Source organism: Egretta garzetta, unplaced genomic scaffold (assembly GCF_000687185.1).
Source record: "Egretta garzetta isolate BGI_Z169 unplaced genomic scaffold, ASM68718v1 scaffold51, whole genome shotgun sequence".
NCBI classification, from domain to species: domain Eukaryota; kingdom Metazoa; phylum Chordata; class Aves; order Pelecaniformes; family Ardeidae; genus Egretta; species Egretta garzetta.
In genome coordinates, this window is record NW_009258549.1 from 2,017,697 (window position 1) to 2,036,084 (window position 18,388).

An 18,388-nucleotide genomic window follows, 5' to 3' on the forward strand; every position below is an offset into this window, starting at 1 on the left:
CTGCCTGGCCCAGTCTCAGTTGCAGGACATCTGCCTTTGAGATCTCTGAGGGAAAATGTGTTACAGTGTAGGTCAGGCTGGTCTCTTGGCATTCCAAGCCTTAGCCTTACTTTCAGACGATCCCTTTCTATGTAGGATGCTCCATTTTCTGGTTATGCAAGGAATGCCACCATTGAACTTTGTACTGGTTTTTGGCAGAAGACCAAAGTAAGGTCTCCTCTCGTGCCTGTCAGCTAAGACACCATCATACTTTTCTGATGGTTTTTGCCTGTAAGAAGCCCCTCAACCAAACTGATAGTAATTCTCATCATGAAAAATGACTTGAGGGAGCACACTCATGTTTGCACATTGACATCTCTGTCATCTGAAGGTCACATCCCAATAGTGCAGCACAGATAAAGGAGGAGAAGGCGGCAATTTGCATCATAGCGAATGTACCAGGGGTGGCCTGTATTTTCCCACTGCATAGTTGTGAGGTTAAAAAAAAAAAAAAGTTGTCCCTGATGAGAGGTCTGGCCATTTCTGGGTCATAAATCTAGTTCCAGCAAGTTTGCTTGGGCATTCTTCTGAGTCATAACAAGATTCTGCCCCAAACACCTCACTTTTAAATATACCTTTCTGGCGTCATAACCTTTCCTAGGAGATTAGAGGCAAAGAAGTCCCATACAGCAGCACACAAAGACGAAATGATCCCCATATGCCTGCTGACCATGGTATCTACTAATCTCTGGAAATCATCAGTGTTTGAAAAGTGATACCTTGGCTAGAATTATGTGCCTCCCAGTGCTCTCACTGTTTACATTTGTAATCACTGCCTGTGTTTTTGCCTGAATTCCTTTCTCAGAGAGTACCCCTATGAAGAGCCTGAGCTGCCACAATGACTACAACTCACAGGTGACCTGCACATGGATGGAGCATTCAGAAGCTCATGCCCTCGTTGGTATGAGTCTTTACCAAAGGGATAATGTTATAATGTAAGTACCTGAAATGTGCAGTGGTGGATAAAAGTCCAAAGGGAACTTGTCCACAACTTGGAGTCCTGACCACCAGTCAGGTTTTCAGAAAGCATGGCCACCTCTTTCTGGGTTATAGCAACTTTTGTGCCTGCTTCTGAGGTCTCTTCTAGGAAAGGAGGAATGAATAGGGTGTGCTAGTGGAGTTATTTTTATCACCTTTACAATTATTTTCCCATCATTTTGTTGTGGGATCATAGATATGAAATAAGATGGGACATATAAGTTGCTGTTAATTGGGTGAAGATGGTGTCAGAACAAGTATGAGTCTGAGTGTTTTTTATAAACCTTAAAGGAAGGAGATGTTCCCCTTGTTATTTTGCCCCTTCGGGAACATCACTGAGAGTATGGGTTTGATAATTTCTGAGAAACATGTATAGATTGTGTGCTTGTGAGATAGAAAAGACTGGTAAGTTCATCTGTGCTATCGCTATTCCTCCCAGAGATACTAGTCTGTTTATGACAGTATCTCTCTGATACATCTGTTTCCTTATGAAAAGGGAACTGAATCACCAGACTCGATCAACTGTGAGCATAAGAAAGGACAGAGAAGGAGGAATAGTCAAGGGAGAGAGGAAGACAAACATGGAAAGCTGAGAAGAAAATGAATTAGAGTCTCGGGATACAGGAATGAAATTAAAGAGAAAGAACTCTTGATTTTGTTGTAAAGTAAGAGAGAATTAATAGACCTAAAAGCAGCTGAAATCAGTGGAAGGTCTTTGGAACAGGACCTTAAAGCTAATGCTCCTAGAAAAAGATGATATCAAATTACTTGGTCCTTTTGAGGATTCTCTGGAGCAATGTTACATGATGGAGCGCGTGGATCACACAGGAAACATGCTTGAAGTGAACTAATGAGACAAGTGAGTATAAAGTGTGGACAGTAACAGCTGAAATCAAAATGGCTAATGATGAAACAAGGTCAGATCACAGATGAAGAATAGTTGCCTAAATCCCAAATTGTAAGGTAATGCTGGTGAGTAGATAGAAATACCTCCAGGACTTCACAAGCCTTGGGCTGACTCTTTTGTTTATGGGTACGTACGCACAGGTGTGGTCAGTCCCACCCATACTTCAGGCACATCCCCGGTTTCCTTGCTAATACCCAACTTTTAAAAACAGCAATCGTGCTGAATAATGCTTGCTGACATACAGTTGGCTAGGAGACTCCATCCTATCCTGGAAGACAGTATTTGGCCTTAGATATTCACAACTTAATATTTCTCAACTGAACTGGAACAATGTAATATACTGGGCATGAAGCCATAAGCACAAACAAAATTCCAGAGAGTACAAAAAGAAGCAACGCATCTCTCCAGCAGCTCAGGCTACTGCAAGCACACAAAGCTTGTCCCTCTCCTGACTAGTTTAAAATATTGTTTCTAATTTTCATGATGCTCCTTGGCCTGGAGAAAGGCTATCTAAAAGGATGATTAACATTCTGGATGAAGTCTTTAATGAATACATCAGGTCCCTTGACAGAACAGAACTACTAAGGCTACAGAAGTACATTTGGGTTGGAGAGTGTTTTTTCAAAGTGTCTGTCTGGGACTGCAACATGAATGTCTTCAAGAAGCTAGGGATCATCAGAAACTTTACTGCCTTCCACTCCGAGTAAAAGGCGCATTTGCATTACATTATTTTTCATCATATGGTTTCTCACATAAAAAAGATGAGATTACATAGAATGAGGCTAAAAAAGAACAAAAATAGGCTGGTACCAAACTGTAACATTCTGCTGCACAACTTGGAAATGGGAAGGCATTTGAGAAAAATCCTAGTGTTAAAAATGTTTGTCCTATTAACTGATGCATAACAGGACTAATAGGTACAGTGAGAAGAGGATATCAGTGCCTGAGTAAATTATAACAAAAGAATGAGAGGGAATTGGCTTCAGACATTTAATTGTGCATTGACTGTAGATCTCCAAATCAGATCTTCATGGATCACTTTCTCTGTACACAGGGAGAACAAGAAGATGCTTTGCAAACGCCGGACAGAAAATGACTTGCATGGGGCTCCAGACTCCTACGTGCACTGGCTTTGTCACACCACTACAGACTATTTTGGAATAGGGGTAGATGATACTTACAGCTTCAAACCTAACAAGATGCTTCAAGCAGAATTAAATGTTGATCTTTTTCAAAATGGTAAGGATTAGATACCAAATTCTCATTGTCCAATGAATATCAGGGAGCTTTGAGAATGTATTTGCCGTTCAGTCACAAAGTGAATTCCACTTCCATTGTTAGAAGTACCGAAGACCTCCACATCAAGAGGATGGGGCAGGGAGGGGAAAGGGCAAGTCTCTGGGAACAGCTGGACCTGGAAGGGGGTCTCAAGCAGGAGCTGCTTGATGGGGCAGGGATAAGATACTCTGGAAATGGGGAAGCTTGCCTAGGTATTTTCTTGCCCTGTTCATGTCCCTGTCCTCACTGTCTCCTCTCATGGGTTGTACCTTCACATTCCAGTTCAGACCCTCCCACCTAAAAATCTCTCAGTCAGCATGATGAGATCAGGAGATTTCTTGCTGACCTGGAAAGCAGCTGATGGAAGCCAAGGGCTGGGCAATGCACTGGACTATGAAGTGACATACAAGCGGGAGTGGGAGTCCTGGGAGGTAAGAGCGGAGGAGTCGGGCTCTCCTGGTTTGGGCTACACCCGTTGGGGCGGTTGAGAGCCTGCAGTAAATGTTGAGGAAGTTAATGGGAATGGACTTCCTGTCCTCGGGCACTGTGAGGGGATGCAACAAAAGTTGTTTCAGGTTGGGCGGAAGGGGCTCTCTTTCTGTTTGCAGGTGACTTGCCCAATGAAATACCATTTCTTCTGAGTTGAATGCAAAGATGCTTTCTTCACTGAAAAGAAAGCCACGGTGCTTGGGTTTTGAGTTGGAATTGATTTTGCCCTAAATCCCTCCCAAATGGAATTCAAGCACTTTCCAGGAGCATTGGTTCATGTGGGAAAATGGCAAAATCATTTGAAGCTGCTTCCCCTTCCAGAAAGATACGGTTTTTTGGTTTTTTGGGGTTTTTCTAGTTTTTAAGAGTCCATATCCATTGCCCTATTGTTTCCCTAGAAATACATATGTTTCTGTTCTGTACCTGTCAGCCTGATAATTTAGTTTCTAAGAGAAGTGTCTTGGACAGATTCTCACAAAATTCTGCAATGAGCAGCGTTGTGGACTTGTGTAGCTGGTGCTGAAGACAGCTGGGGCTCTGCTAGCTGCAGGAGCTGGGCCACTTGCTGGGGTAGATTGTGCCTGCCAGTGCGTGTGCCTCACCTTTCCTGCGCCATGCTGGTAGCATGCACGCTGAAGCCCCTCTAGTGTGGGAGCAAGGAGCACCAAATGGTAGCATGTTCATGACCATCACATGTGTTTGACTGCTGGGAGAAGCAGTGAAGCTGCTTCCCCTTCTAGGAAATTTTTTTTATTTTTAAGCATGCCTATCTTCAACTTCCCAATTTGCCCCCTCCTCTCTCTCCCTCCTTTCCCCAATAACAGAACGCCACTTCACTCTTGCTCTCCAACACCACACGTTGCCATCTCAGCCACAAGGACCTTGTCCTGGGGAGCAGCTACGTTGCCCGTGTGCGAGCCAGACCAGGGTGGGCCAGTGGCTTCTCTGGGCAGTACAGCGAGTGGAGCACGGAGGTGTCGTGGGAGACCCCTGAAGGTAGCGTGGGAAGGAGCGGGGCCGTGCAGGCGTGGAAGTGCTGGCTGGGAAGCCAGACCGTTCCTGTCTCTTAGCTTGCTCTCATCTTTTCTGAAGGTGGCCTTGAGCCCAGGAATCTTCGCTGCCTCTTCAATGGTGCGGGGCCCCTCCAGGATCACCGTACGTGCTCTGCCCATGGCAGCATGCCTGCACCTCTCCCATGGAGTTTCTGCTCTGTCCCATTCCCCCTGATCTCAGCTCAAGTCCTTTTTCTCCCCTCAGAGAAGAGGAGTGCTCTCCTGTGCACGAGAAGGCATTGCCTCATGTCCCGTACGTGGTCCAGAGCTGTGAGATCCCTGTTAGCAACGCCAGCCACCAGAGTCAGTACAATGTGTCCGTCCGGGCCAAGATGGAGGAGAAGATGATTAACGCCTACAAGAACAGTGAGTTGCTGTGTTGTTTCCTGCTCCTCCTGGTTGTTTCTTTTAACGCCTACAAGAACAGTAAGTTGCTGTGTTGTTTCCTGCTCCTCCTGGTTGTTTCTTGGAGAGATGCTTGTCTGGGCAAGTGGGGCTGAGGACAGAGATGGTGAGGAAAAGTGTGTGGGCAAAGGAAGGACGAGGGCTGGTGAAGAAAGGAACTAGATGCTGTGTCAGGTCAGAGGTCTTAGAGAGGTGGCTTGTAGGTGTGGCGTTCCTCAGTGGCACTTGTTACTCCGTGGAAGGTGGCAGTGGTGGAAACTGCTGTGCAGACATTTGGGTTGTGACCCAGAGCTCCTCAGGGAGCGGCTGTCACCCTGCTGACTCCTCTGTTCTTGACCTTCCTGAGTGTCCCCCATTGACAGGGAGTTGTGGTGAGAGGTGTTTGTGGGGAGCGTGTCACTCTGTGGTTTCTCAAGAAGGCAGTGGAGCTCTTGCGGGTTTGTGCAGCGGCCCCTGGAGCACTGGAAGAGGTAGGACTGCTCTGCTAAGGAGGTGGGCCAGGTGGATCATCTCTGCCTGCGTGTATCTGGAGGTAGTGGTGCTGCTTTTGACAGACTAAAGCTGGGAGAGCTCCTGCAGTGGGTGAAACCATCCAGAGAGCTGAAAATCTCTGGAAATGTGAGGGACCAGTACAGAGGTTTCAAATATTGCTTTCCTGCTTTTCTGTACACAGGGAGTGCTGTCAATATTAATGGGTATGGATTTTCGGGTGTCTCATGTGTCTACTAGTTTATTGGAGTTTGTTGTTGTATGATTGTTGATAAGTACTCTGAGACATTCTGTGTGTTCCAGTTAAGGTGCTGCCGCCCACAAATGTGTCAGTAACAGCGACAGAGAACCAAGAGTATGAACTGAGCTGGAAAAAACACACTTTTAAATATGACTTCATAAAACAGAGATACGAAGTCGAGTACTGGAAAAGCGACGAAGACACACAGGTGAGTCTTAGAATGCGCGGGAGTCCTGGCTTTCTCTTTGCTGGGCAAATGGGAAAGACAGTTCCTCTCACCCGTGTCATTTGTGCTTCTTTCTTCTCCCTAGCGTCCCCACAAGTTAAATATCAGCAATGATGAACCTCCCTTCACCCTGCAGATGCTGGCAGCATCTACAGAATATAGGGGGAAAATGCGTGCAAGGGTCAATTCACCCCCAGGTTACGAGGGGCCATGGAGTGAATGGAGTGAGGAGTTCACCTGGAAGACCGAGAATGGTACTTTTCACGCAGGCTACTCCTGTACGGTTTTGTGGATTGTTAATGGCTGAAACGCCTCTATAGAAAAAGACATTCTCTCAGCTGGAGCTGAAGTTTGGTCCAGCCTTGAGCTAGCTGGGGTTGCTTAACAAGGTAGCTGTCCTGTCTGCATCCTTGCAGTACAGCAGCAATGCAAGTGAGGGAGGCGAGCCGGAATGCCCTTTAAGCTTCTTTCCTGCTTCACCCTTCACAAGGTGAGTACGCCCAACCATAAAGGTTTCCACATGGAGAATCAAGCAAGCACCCTGCCCAGAAGATCATCCTTGTTTCCTGAATCCAGTAGTCCATTCTGCTCTCAGTGGCTGAAGAGCCTGAGACTGCAAGACAACAGACTATCAGCCATCAGTCTTTTTTACTTGCCATGTGACGCTAGGGTTGCAGAAAATGCACAGTGGAGTCTCCTGGAGATAGGAACCTTCACATGTTTCTGCTGTTTGTGGACTTAGAGGCAGAATGCCTGCTATCGGTATGGTCTTGTGCCCAAAGTAATATGATCTTCTATGATTCGTCCTGAGGATGCTTGTAGTGGTGAGACACTTGGCGAGTTTTGATGAGTGCACTCAGGGAGAAGTTGGTATGTTGTTGGCGATAGTTGTGGGCATTAGCAGAGGAAGCTCTTTCTTAGAAAATCTCTGAGACCGCATCTCTTCAGGACTGTACAGGGTAAGGCAGACCTAAGGCGCCTGAAGAGATGCCTGTTGTTCACAGTGGAGCAAGGTACCTAACTATCTTTGTATTAGCACCAATTGTTTACCCTGAGGTCAGTAAAAAATAAAAAAGAATCGGTAGAGGAAATGCTGAACTCCTTTGGTCAGTAAGCTGACCAGAGTGAAAAAGCTGTTAGGGGAAGCAGCCGCGCTGCAGGTGGATGCCTATTTCTCTTTTCTCTCTTTCAGTTCTGCCACCAGTGGTTCTCCCGGCAATGTTCCCAGCTCTCATCATCACTTTCCTAATAGTTGCTTATTGCAGCTACAAGTATTTCCTCAGGTAGGCTTGTGTTGTGACTCGGAGATTTAGCAGCGTGTTGGCCATGTGGGCGGCATAAAGGCTGAGGCACTGCTCGTCCCCCACGAGAGATGAGCCTTGGTGTGCAATGGGCAGCCTTGTGCATGTGTGTGCAAGGGTGAGAGTTGGGTGGTGGCGTGCCAGGGCCTTGGTGGTGCCTTGCTGTGCAAAGCAGCATGGTGTACGGGGTGCAGTCTTTCCTGGTTGCAGCCATGTTGAGAAGCAAATCTGGAAAACTCTGTGTTGTTGTTGTTACAGGAAGAAGCAAATGTGGGAGGAAAAGATTCCAAACCCCAGCAAGAGTCTTCTGATCCAGAGCTACCTGGGGGTAAGAGGGAATGTTGCTTGAAGGCTTCATTATTTCTCTCTTTTTCAGGGCTTCCAATAATGTTAAGAGCTCTTCTTGTCTCCTAGCCCAGAACAAACAGATATCTTCATTAGATATTAATTTTAATTGACTTAAATAATCTAATGTCATTAGCAAACTTCATCAGCTGGTGCTTCATCTCCAAATAGTAATCAGCACTAACTCAGAGCTTTTTAGAGAGGCGTGGTAGCCCTCTTAAAGGAACTTTTATTTTAAGGAGCTGGATTTTCTGGAATAATGTTATCACATGCCTGTCTATTACCAGAACAAGCATTCTTTATTGGAAATTTAGGTATACACTTAGGCAGCCTTTGGTCAAATCTGTGTCAGTAGAACCTCCCTTCCTTCTACTTCCTTTCCAAAAAAACCCCAACATCTGGAAAGCATGGTACACGCATTTTGGTGGTAGAAGTCTTCCAGTGTTGCAAGAATAGTGAATCCATTAGTGTGCCCACCCCAACACTCACACACACACAGACACATGCAGACACAGACCTTTTTCTCTAACGGTTGGTTCTGTTCTATGTTCATAAGGGATGGGTTACAGTAAGTATAGATCTATGGCAATCCAATGAGTATAATTTACAACATGGCCTTTGTGTGAGGCAAATGAGTACTTACAGTCTCTACATTTGTGTGTGAGTGAAGGAGTTAACATGTTTGTTAATCATTGCACATTTGCTATGCTGCTGTAAAATGGACTTCCATTGTAATGACCTGGTTTAATACATCATTTTCAAACAGATGTCAAAGGCTAGGCATGGATTCTCTTGTACCAGAAGACAAACTGGTTATGCTTATGCCAAAATCTCAAGTTAGTTTCTTTTGCCTGGTCTCTACAGGAAAAACTGGAAACTTTTTCCCTCTGTAAGCAGCACCTTAATAGCTTTGTTTTCTATCCTCTACCTGTTTCTCCATCCACAAGCATTCACTGCCTTAGTTTAATGGTTTTGAAAGATTCCATCCCTGCACTGAATTACCTTATCCTAAGTTTTGTAAACATCCTAGTAATTCTGTTTCTCTGGTCAGCTGGTACAGAAGGAGAGTCATTATACCCCTGTCAGTGAAATATTGCACAGTGTCCCCATATGGTGCTGGAAAAGAGTAGACACTGCACAAAGCGGTATCTTTGATGTTTATTGTGGTAGGAACCTGCAGCATCTCTATGAGGTCTTAAAAGGGAGCAGCTCCTGTCCCCTATGCTATGTAAAGTTAGAATAGAACAGAACAGAATAGAGTTCAGTTGGAAGGGACCTACAATGATCATCTAGTCCAACTGCCTGACCAATTCCGGGCTGACCAAAAGTTAAAGCATGTTATTAAGGGTGTTGTCCAAATGCCTCTGAAACACTGGCAGGGGTGAGGCATCGACCATCTCTCTAGGAAGCTTGTTCCAGTGTTTGACCACCCTCTTGGTAAAGAAATGCTTCCAAATGTCCAGTCTACACCTCCCCAGGGCAGCTTTGAACCATTCCCATGTATCCCATCACTGGATACCCAGGAGAAGAGATCAGCACCTCCCTCTCCACTTCCCCTCCTCAGGAAGCTGTAGAGAGCAATAAGGTTGCCCCTCAGCCTCTTTTTCTCCACACTAGATAAACCCAAAGTCCTTAGCTGTTCCTTATAGGACATTCCGTCCAGCCCTTTTATGGGCTTTGTTGCCCTCCTCTGGATGCATTCAAGTACCTTAAAATCCTTCTTAAATTGTGAGGCTCAGAACTGCACCCGGTACTCAAGGTGAGGCCACACTATTGGTAACTATAGCGAGATAATCACTTCCTTTGACCAGCTGGTTATGCTGTATTTCATGCACTCCAGGATGCAGTTTGTCCTCTTGGCTGCCAGTTTGCCCTCTTGGCTGTTATTCACAAATAAGTCTAGGAGGGCATCTTTCCTTGTTGGCTCACTGAGTAATTGTAGTTAGATTGGTGGCAAGGCAATATGGGTTTGAAGTAACTGTCTTCTGGAGAACAGAACACACCTTCTAGTCACGTTAGTGAAGTTGTATCCCTATTGCCAGATGCTGTAGGCTCTCCTATTTGTTTTCTTTGTCTGTGAGGAGTGTATGGTCCTTGGTTCTACTGCCAGTGGGATGCCACTCTTTTGTCACGTCTGCTTTTTCTTTTTCAGAAAGTACATTTAGGAAACTGGTCAGCAAGCAGCCAGCTGGACTTCAACAAATACAACCTTTCAGAGAAGATGGAGCAGGCTAGCTTCCTTCAAGTTGTGGACAGGTGAGTGAACGGCACATTATAGTGACACCATGGATGACAGTCTCAAAGAGCTCCCTAAGTCATGGCAGAATATAATCAAATGTTCTGTCACTAAAAAGCCTATATGAGTTGCTTTTGAGGAAGCAATACAATTTTTTGCTTCCTGGGTTAGCCTGCTTCTCCAAGAAGGATTTTTTCTTACCATGTGTGTAGTTATGTGTGTTTTCAACAAAGCTTGTTGTATATTTAATGTTTACCACAATAATCTCTCTCATGAGCAACTTTTAACTTTCCCACATTCAGGCAGATGAAGACTTTGGCAGAGTACCCTGAAGGGCAGGCTAAAAAGACAAACATTTCCCATGTTGCACTGGACCTACAGAACTCATACCATGCTTTAAATGAGCCAGAGCTTGTCCCAGTTGCCTGCACAAGTCAGATTTCTGGTCATTCCTTTCCTGTTTCAAGGAGAAACAGTGCTGATGCAAGTAATGCTTCCCAGAGAGCAATCCCTTGCTTTGCTTTCAACGGTCCTTACTTGTACAGCCCAGTGATGTCATCCCAGCCTGATATGCATCAGACCCTGGAAGCGGACCCAGTGGGAGTCCGTGAGAAATCAGTTTCCCTTCAGTATGTGACCCTCCCAAAGGAAGACTGTCCCCTGGCTCCACAGAGGCAAGAACAGCCAGGAGCAGGTCCTCCACAGCCCTTCCTGCTCCCAGAGCAGAAGGAAATGATGCAGCACCTCAACAATGAGCAAGAAGTCTCACCAGCCCCACCAGCCTGTGGGAAAGGCACAAGCGTGAGACCAGAAGGGCAGAAATCTCCCAAGGCCCTTAGCCATATGGTGTCTCCTCAGAACTGCCCCTTGGAGTACATCACCACAGAGAGCCCATTGCTGCCATCAGCCAGTGACTCCACCCACCCGCCACTTGTCACTGCTGGGGATGTACCTTGTGACTCACAGGAGCCCCAGCCCCCCAGTGACCACCCTTGCCATGAGTTTTGTCCTGGGAAAACCGCTGTCATGGTCCCAGTTGCAGATCAAGCACCAACCTCTCCTCCTGAATTGCACCTGGATACATTTGGAGACTATCTTACTGTCCCTTTAGGTCTCCATGGACATTCAGAACCCACAAAGCTTTCTTTGCCCATCTTACAGAAGGGAAACGATCTTCCTAGGAAGCAGCCTTTGTCAGAAGGTAACTTGGTGGTGTTAAACCCTGACAGCACTGAGCCAGTTTTCCTTTGCCAGGTTGGTGACTATTGCTTCCACAGCCTAAAGTCCAGCATGAAGACGGATATTAGTCAGGAAGACCACCAAGTCAAGAAACCTTCTGAAGGCAAGACAACACCTGGGAAGCCTGTATCTGATGACAAATCCATCACTGGCAATGAGAAGGATGTCTCAAAAATGCAGGCTATTCAGCTTTTCAAAAACCTGAAATCAGATGATTACTTTTCCTGGCAGCAATCTTTGAGGATCACAGAAATCTGTTAAATGGGCAAATATTAATGAATACCAAAACTAGAGGTAACTGAAAGAGCTCGCAACTATCTGATGAAAATGAACCCTCAAGCCTAGGAACAAAGAAACGGCAGTTCCCTTTTCCAGCTTCCAGTCCAACATGTTGAGAGACTTGAAGTAGCTCAGTATCCTTCTCAATGGCCTTCACAGGTTTGGCATGAAAGACAATCCAAATATTGCCCTTTGGTGTTTTTCAACATTTTTGGCACATCCACAATGAACAGAGTTCAGCCTCCTCATGATCCTGTGACAGATCACAGTTATCTTGCAACAATACCAGATTGCCTGAGGCAAAACTTGTGGCTGGAAATGCAGGCTTAACAGCATGAACCGCTGTCAGAAGATGACAGGCCTGGAAACCTTGGAAAGAAAACTTAATATGCTTAAGAGCAATTCTGTTGAACTTTTGTGTGTGTGTAAAATAGATCCAAGAGTCACAAAGGAGCTTTCATGTTTTTATCTTTCCACTGCTGCCATGAAGTAGGTGTTGTCTAAAATGAGAAAACCCCAGACAGTAATAGAAGAGTAAATAAAATTGAGAAAAATTTGTTGAAGTCCAGGAAACAGGTACAGTCTATCACTGCCTATTCTAAGGGTAAGAAGGAAACATTACTGGGGTGCATAAAGTAGGCTGTAGAGAACCATGGGGAAGAAGATACATTGCTGAAAGAAAACCGAATGACTTGTAAGGTGCAGTGAGAGGAAGGGAGTGGGGGCAGGTAACAGAAAATGACAGGCAAGAAATGTTGTGAAGGTGCACAACCTGCTGGGGTTTTTCTATTTCTAAGTGTTAAAGTACTATATGATTTTCTTTTAAGTTCATTGGCTGTCTGTGCATGATGTAATTCATCTTAACTACATAATTTATTCTAAGGCTTTTTTTTCTGAGTAGTAAGATGTGTTGAGAAAGAGGAAGAATTTTTTTCCCAGTTCTGCTCTGAAGAAAGTGGTGCAAAGAAAGAGCGTTTTTTCAGAGTTGCCACACCATGTTCAGTAAAAGGCTTTGGTTTTGGACCTGAAGGTGGGCTTGCATTTGAAAAAAAACATGTTTCTCTTTTCAAATATAAACCATGTACTAATAAAAATACTCTTTCTTCCTATAAATCTTTCCTTTTGTATGTTAAGAGCACTGTGGTTACAATAACATTACTATTAGCTCATCTGATCAGACCTCTGTAGGTTCTGTAGGTTCAGCTATGTCACCTGTGAGGTAGACTGTTTTCTCCTGACTTTGCTGTATTGAGAGAGATAATGAGAAGGAGTTTTGTCTTTATGCCAGCTGATTCCTCCTGCTGGGTTAATGGGACAGTGCTGATTCAGAAATTGCAGTGAATTGTGTTGTTTTTTTCAGAATTTAAATCCTTGTAAATACCACTTTAAATCTCAAAGGTGTGCAAATTCAGTTTGGTGTTCTTGACAGCAAAAGGCAGGCAGTTGCAGCCTCTGATAGAGAATATTGATGGTCACTTTAAGGGATTTTCAAGGTAGTCCTTTCCTTATTAATGGATATTTTGTTAGTCTCTTCTTTGGCCTTTTATGAGTAGAACAAACAATTTCTTCCAGGCTGTATGATTGTGCTGTATCTAGGCATGTACTAAATGGAGATGTTCAAATTCATGTGCAAATTTGGTATCTGGATTCACATCTCAGATACTGTTGTGAACACTGATTTGTGAATCCTGCTGACAGTTAATTTGGTAGGAGTTTAGAATTTACTTATGACAAATGGCAGGATTTGATTGTGATATTTTAATAACACTCAATCATCAGTCAATTAACAAAGTGATTAGACAAAACTAATCAAAACAGCGACTTAGTTAAAGATTTGAATATGGCAATGTTCACTCTTTTACTACGTGGAAGAAATACACAAAGAAAAATTAAGTTACACTCAGGTTAGAATGACTCACAGAGAGATCATGGATGCAGGGGATAAGGAGGATCCTCCTGTTGAGCCTCGAGAGCCACGAGTTTCAGGATAGACCCCCTTGCTTTCTAAACTCCTTTTCAGAGAGGAGTCTAGGTGGGGCTAGGTCTAATCTTAGTCTCAGACTTGGTCAACAGTTTATGTCTAAGGATAACATATATATATTTCTATATCTAGCAGCAGTGTAAGACTCGTAATTAAATATGCATCACCTTGCTGGCCCTTGAATTGCTGTGGTTTTAATAACCAAGAAGAATAGTGAGTGGGAGAACTTTTATTCAGCTCAACGCCTTTTGGATGAAGCCCACTTCCATTGTGGTCAGTGCTCTAAGAGCTATCCGATCCTCCTGTCCTTCTGCACTTCACTGGGCATTTGCAGAGGCCACTTTTGGAGTCAGGGTTTATCGCTACACGAACATTGGATATGACCCCACAGAGCAGGTATTATGACCTGAAAATCACTTCAGGACCCTGGAACTTGCAGAGTAAGATGCCATTGTCAGGCTAGGGGAGCTGAACAGTGGTTTTCTTTTGCAACTGTAAGGACTATTTTAGGGCAGAATGAATTTCTGCTCTAGGGACTTGTTCAAAAACCACCCAAGCATCATTAAATAAAATATGTCATGAACATTAGATGCAGGGGTCACAACTTATGGCTCTGCTGCACTGCAGGAATCCACTTCTTACTGGGTTACAGAATCAAAGCTTCCATAAACTTTATCTGTTGCTGATCCTGTGAATCTTCCATTCCCTTCTGCATGAGGTCCAGCTGCAGTGGGGGAGGTAAAAAGCATTTTACAGTCCTGTAGCCCCCTGGTGATTCAAGACTTAGGATCTGTTGTGCGTCCCAGGTCTTCGACTTCCTGATCATTGGCTTAAGCCACAAAGTTACTGTGCAAAAGGAGGTTGCTGCTACCTTCCCCAGTGCTAGGTACTGATGTGCAGGAGAGGAATCATCATTCTGATGATTCAGGAGCCAACTGTGGCATGTTCCTCTTTGTAGGGCTTCCCACTAAGTAGTTCTGGCCCCTCAGCCTGTACACCGGAATGATGATTCACCAATGTTTCCTGTACAGACAAAAAAAGAGAGGTAGGCATCTCAATACTGTAAATCCATTTTACAGCTCTCTGTTTACATTGAATGTACAGCTATGAAATCATTGCAACCCTTTCCTTACTGTATGTTCAAACATCAAAGATCCTGCCTGTGTTTTAACAGCAGGCAATTTTCTCTTCATTGTTCTGAAGTAATCAGTTTATTACTCCCTTATCAGAATCTTCCTCAACCAGAAATACATTACCTGAATTTGCAGGAGATTAGGGTCATAAGTATATCATGACCTCAATAGTTCTAATTAAGACTCATGCTGAACTAGTCTGTTGTTCTGTTTCTGCTAGCCCGGGGGTTGCCTTTTATGTAAGAAAAGAAAATGAGGCTGAATGGTTTGCTAGAAAAGGAAGCCAATGAACGATCTCTACCTCTTCTCACTCCCTACATGCTCTCCCTGCTCTCGCTACAGAGCTGAAATTTCCATGAGAAGTAACCCTGCACATCATGTTCTGTATGTGAGGAATAAGTAGCACAATGACTTCATGCCTGGTTTGGCCCTTTTTAAGTCCTTCCAAGTTGCTGCCAGGATTCTGTATGCTTCAACCTTGCTTCTAATGGCTCATTCTTATATTACACAATGGATGTTTCACCATGGTGCTAGGTGGGTGGACCCAGACTCCTCTGCAGACTTGCTCAACAGGTCAAAAGTTTTGTAGTTTCATTGCGTCCTTTCCAGTTTGTTGGTAGAGGAGCATATGGCCCTCCTTGTCGAAGGCTAATTTGTTTGTCTAGAAAATTAGATGTAAAATTATGAGAAACAGTTGGCTGGCTTTTCCTATTCTCTTTTTAAAAAATTTTCCAGCTCCTTGTTCACCATGTGCACGTACAATGCAAACTTTTGAGATGAGTACTTTTGCATCTGCTTTAGCCTTGTAGTGTACTTCTAACCTGTTCTTCTGCTGCATTCAGTGGTACATAGGATGTTGATGTCCATTTTCAAGTTTATTTTATTCACTGCAGATTCATGGCACATTCATGATGCTGTTGCAGCATCTAAAGACACTCTTTTTTTTCCCTTCTACTTGCAGCAGAGGCTGTGATATAGGAACGTAAGACTAACACACTGTATCTAAACAGTCATTCCATCTTGCCCAATAGTCTGTCTCTGCCAATATTTAGACCGGATGCTTAAAGCCAGGGAGGAGTAACCATGGAAAAGTATGCAGTAAATAATTAAATCCTTAACTGATATATTTAGCTGTTGTCTGGACCAGACCCTTCCTGAGTTGGAGGTTACATCTAAGCTGCTGTAGATAAAGTGTACTTAATGGCTCTAGCCTTTGGAGATTCAACTAATCCCTTTCTAAAACCACTTCATTTTTGGCTTCATAATGTCTGATAGTAAAGCATTTACCAATTTGTTTATAAATCAAAACAAAACAAAGCAAAAAAAAAAAAAAAGCCCATTTTCCTGGAGTAATTTTGTGCCAGTGGCAAGGTAAGTTACTCCTTTGTTCTTGTTTGAAGAGAACTGATAAACCATCATTCCTTATTCACCACCTCCTGTTTGAGACGCTACAAACCTCTGTCAAATCATCTCGGTCGTTTCTTTTTCTGGGCTGAAGAATTCCTCAGTAATTAGCCTCTCTTCCTAGAGATCCCATATTTCTGATAGCACTTCTGTACCTAATCTGTTCCTACAGAATATTCTACAGTATTCCTTCAGAGATGAGATGACAAGAACTCAATATGGCATTCAAGAAACATGTTATTTAGCCAGCCTATGATAACTGGACTCTCCTGTTGCTATTGTTATTTGTCTGCTCTCACAGGTTCTTTGATCTTGTTGTATGTATAGTTGGAACTATTTTTTTGTCACATGAATTTCTATGTATTTATTAAGACTGAATTGATTAATTGATTGAGAGCAGCCCTGCAGGGAAGGACTGGTGGATATTAGTGGATGAAAAATTAGGTGTGAGCCAGCAATGTGAGCTTGCAGCCCAGAAAGCCAATCACATCCTGGGCTGTGAAAAAGAAGCATGGCCAGCAGGTCGGGGGAGGTCATTCTCTCCCTCTACTCCGCTCCCATGAGTCCTCACCTGGAGTCCTGTGTCCAGCTCTGGGATTCCCAGTACAAGAAAGACATGGACCTATTGCAGTGGGTCCAGAGAAAGGCCATGAAAGTGATTGGAGGGCTGGGACATCTATCCTGTGAAGAAAGGCTGAGAGAGTTGGGGTTGTTCAGCCTGGAGAAGAGAAGGCTCTGGGGAGACCTGATTGCGGCCTTTCAATACATAAAGGGGATTTACAAGACAGATAGAGAAAGACTTTTTGCCAGTGTCTGTAGTAATAGGACAAGGGGCAGTGGTTTTAACCTGAAAAAGGGTAGACTGAGATTGGACACAAGGAATAAATTTTTTACAATGAGGGTGGTGAGACACGGGAACTGGTTGCCCAGAGAAGTTGTGGATGACCCATCACTGGAAGTGTTCAAAGTCAGGTTGGAGAGGGCTTTGACAAAGCTGATCTAGTAACAGATGCCTCTGTCCATGGCAGAAGGGTTGGACCCTTCCAACCCAAACCATTCTATGATTCTCTGGTTCTATGATTCTAATTTCATACCCCATTTCTACCTAATAACTTAGCAATTTCTCCATCATTGTTAGATTAGAGTACCCTAGACAAAATTTTGTCTTTCTCAGTCACCCAGGTCTCTCAGATGAGAGATCTCTCATCACTCAGTCTTCCAGATAATTTATAATTATGTTGAAGATTATAAATTCCTGGGAGAGCTCACTTAAAGCTTTCCTCCAATATGAAAATTACCCATTAATTTCTCTCATTTGTTTTCTGTCTTTAACTGACTCTAACCTGCAGAAGAACCCTCCTTTTATCTTTTGGTTTCTTGGAACAGCATTTTTTAGGAACTTCATCAAGCTTTTTAGACATCTAGGTATAATACACTGGTTGGATAACCCTGTATCTGCTTGCTCCTGGAGTTCTTCCAAGAACTCTGCTAGTTTTATGAGGCATGAGTACTCTCTACAAAAGCTATGCAAACTCTTCCCCAGAACATTTCTCTCTCCTATTTCTGTTTTTCGTTATAGTTTGTATCCCCTACACTCTACAAAAGCTAGCCTGACTGGTCAGTAGTTCCCTGGATTCTTCTCTGAGTACTCCTCAAAACCTTGCATTTGATACTTCTTTTTCTCTGATACTGAGGTCTGTTAAAGCCTTTGATTATTTACTACAATTACTTGTTCGGCAATTGAATTTTTAAGTTCCTGTACAGATTTTATTACAAGAAAGCCATTGAGTAGAATGTAGGTTACGCAAGGCTTGTACAGAAAGTAATTACATTTTATTAAACTGAAAGGTTGAGTTGGAAAAAATCATTATAAGTTATCATTTTTCTCTATATGTCTTGCCTCATTTACTTTTTTTGAACATTAAGGGTACAATAACTCCACCTTTATAGCACAGGTAGACTTGCAAAAGGCCTATGTCGTGGTTTAACCCGGCTGGCAACTAAGCACCACGCAGCCGCTCGCTCACTCCCCGCCCTCCCTCTGTGGGATGGGGGAGAGAATAGGAGAAAAGAAAAAAAGTAAGACCTGTGGGTTGAGATAGAGACAGTTTAATAAGAGAGAAGAATAACAATAGTAGTAATAATAATAATAATAGTAAGAGAATATACAGAATATATATAAAACAAGTGATGCACAATGCAATTGCTCACCACCCGCTGACCGGTGCCCAGCCTGTGCTAGCTGTGCTGTACTCCCAGCTTGTTATGCACCTGGGCGAGCAGGAGAAGCTCAAAAAGTCCTTGAGTAGTCTGAGCACTACTTGGCAACAGCTGAAAACATCAGTGTGTTATCAACATTCTTCTGG

At 43.8% G+C, this 18,388-nt stretch overlaps 1 protein-coding gene across 1 annotated transcript; it reads left to right on the plus strand.

Annotated features, from left to right (window-relative positions):
* Positions 1-820: 820 nt before the first annotated feature.
* On the plus strand, positions 821-16,162 carry CSF2RB (colony stimulating factor 2 receptor subunit beta). Its single transcript, XM_009647816.2, is given in 12 exon segments — positions 821-974; positions 2,979-3,163; positions 3,485-3,633; positions 4,516-4,687; positions 4,784-4,915; positions 4,918-5,109; positions 5,941-6,086; positions 6,190-6,358; positions 7,297-7,387; positions 7,664-7,733; positions 9,903-10,006; positions 10,289-16,162. Coding segments are annotated over 12 exon segments (2,727 nt in total). The 5' UTR covers positions 821-855; the 3' UTR covers positions 11,487-16,162.
* Positions 16,163-18,388: the final 2,226 nt, after the last annotated feature.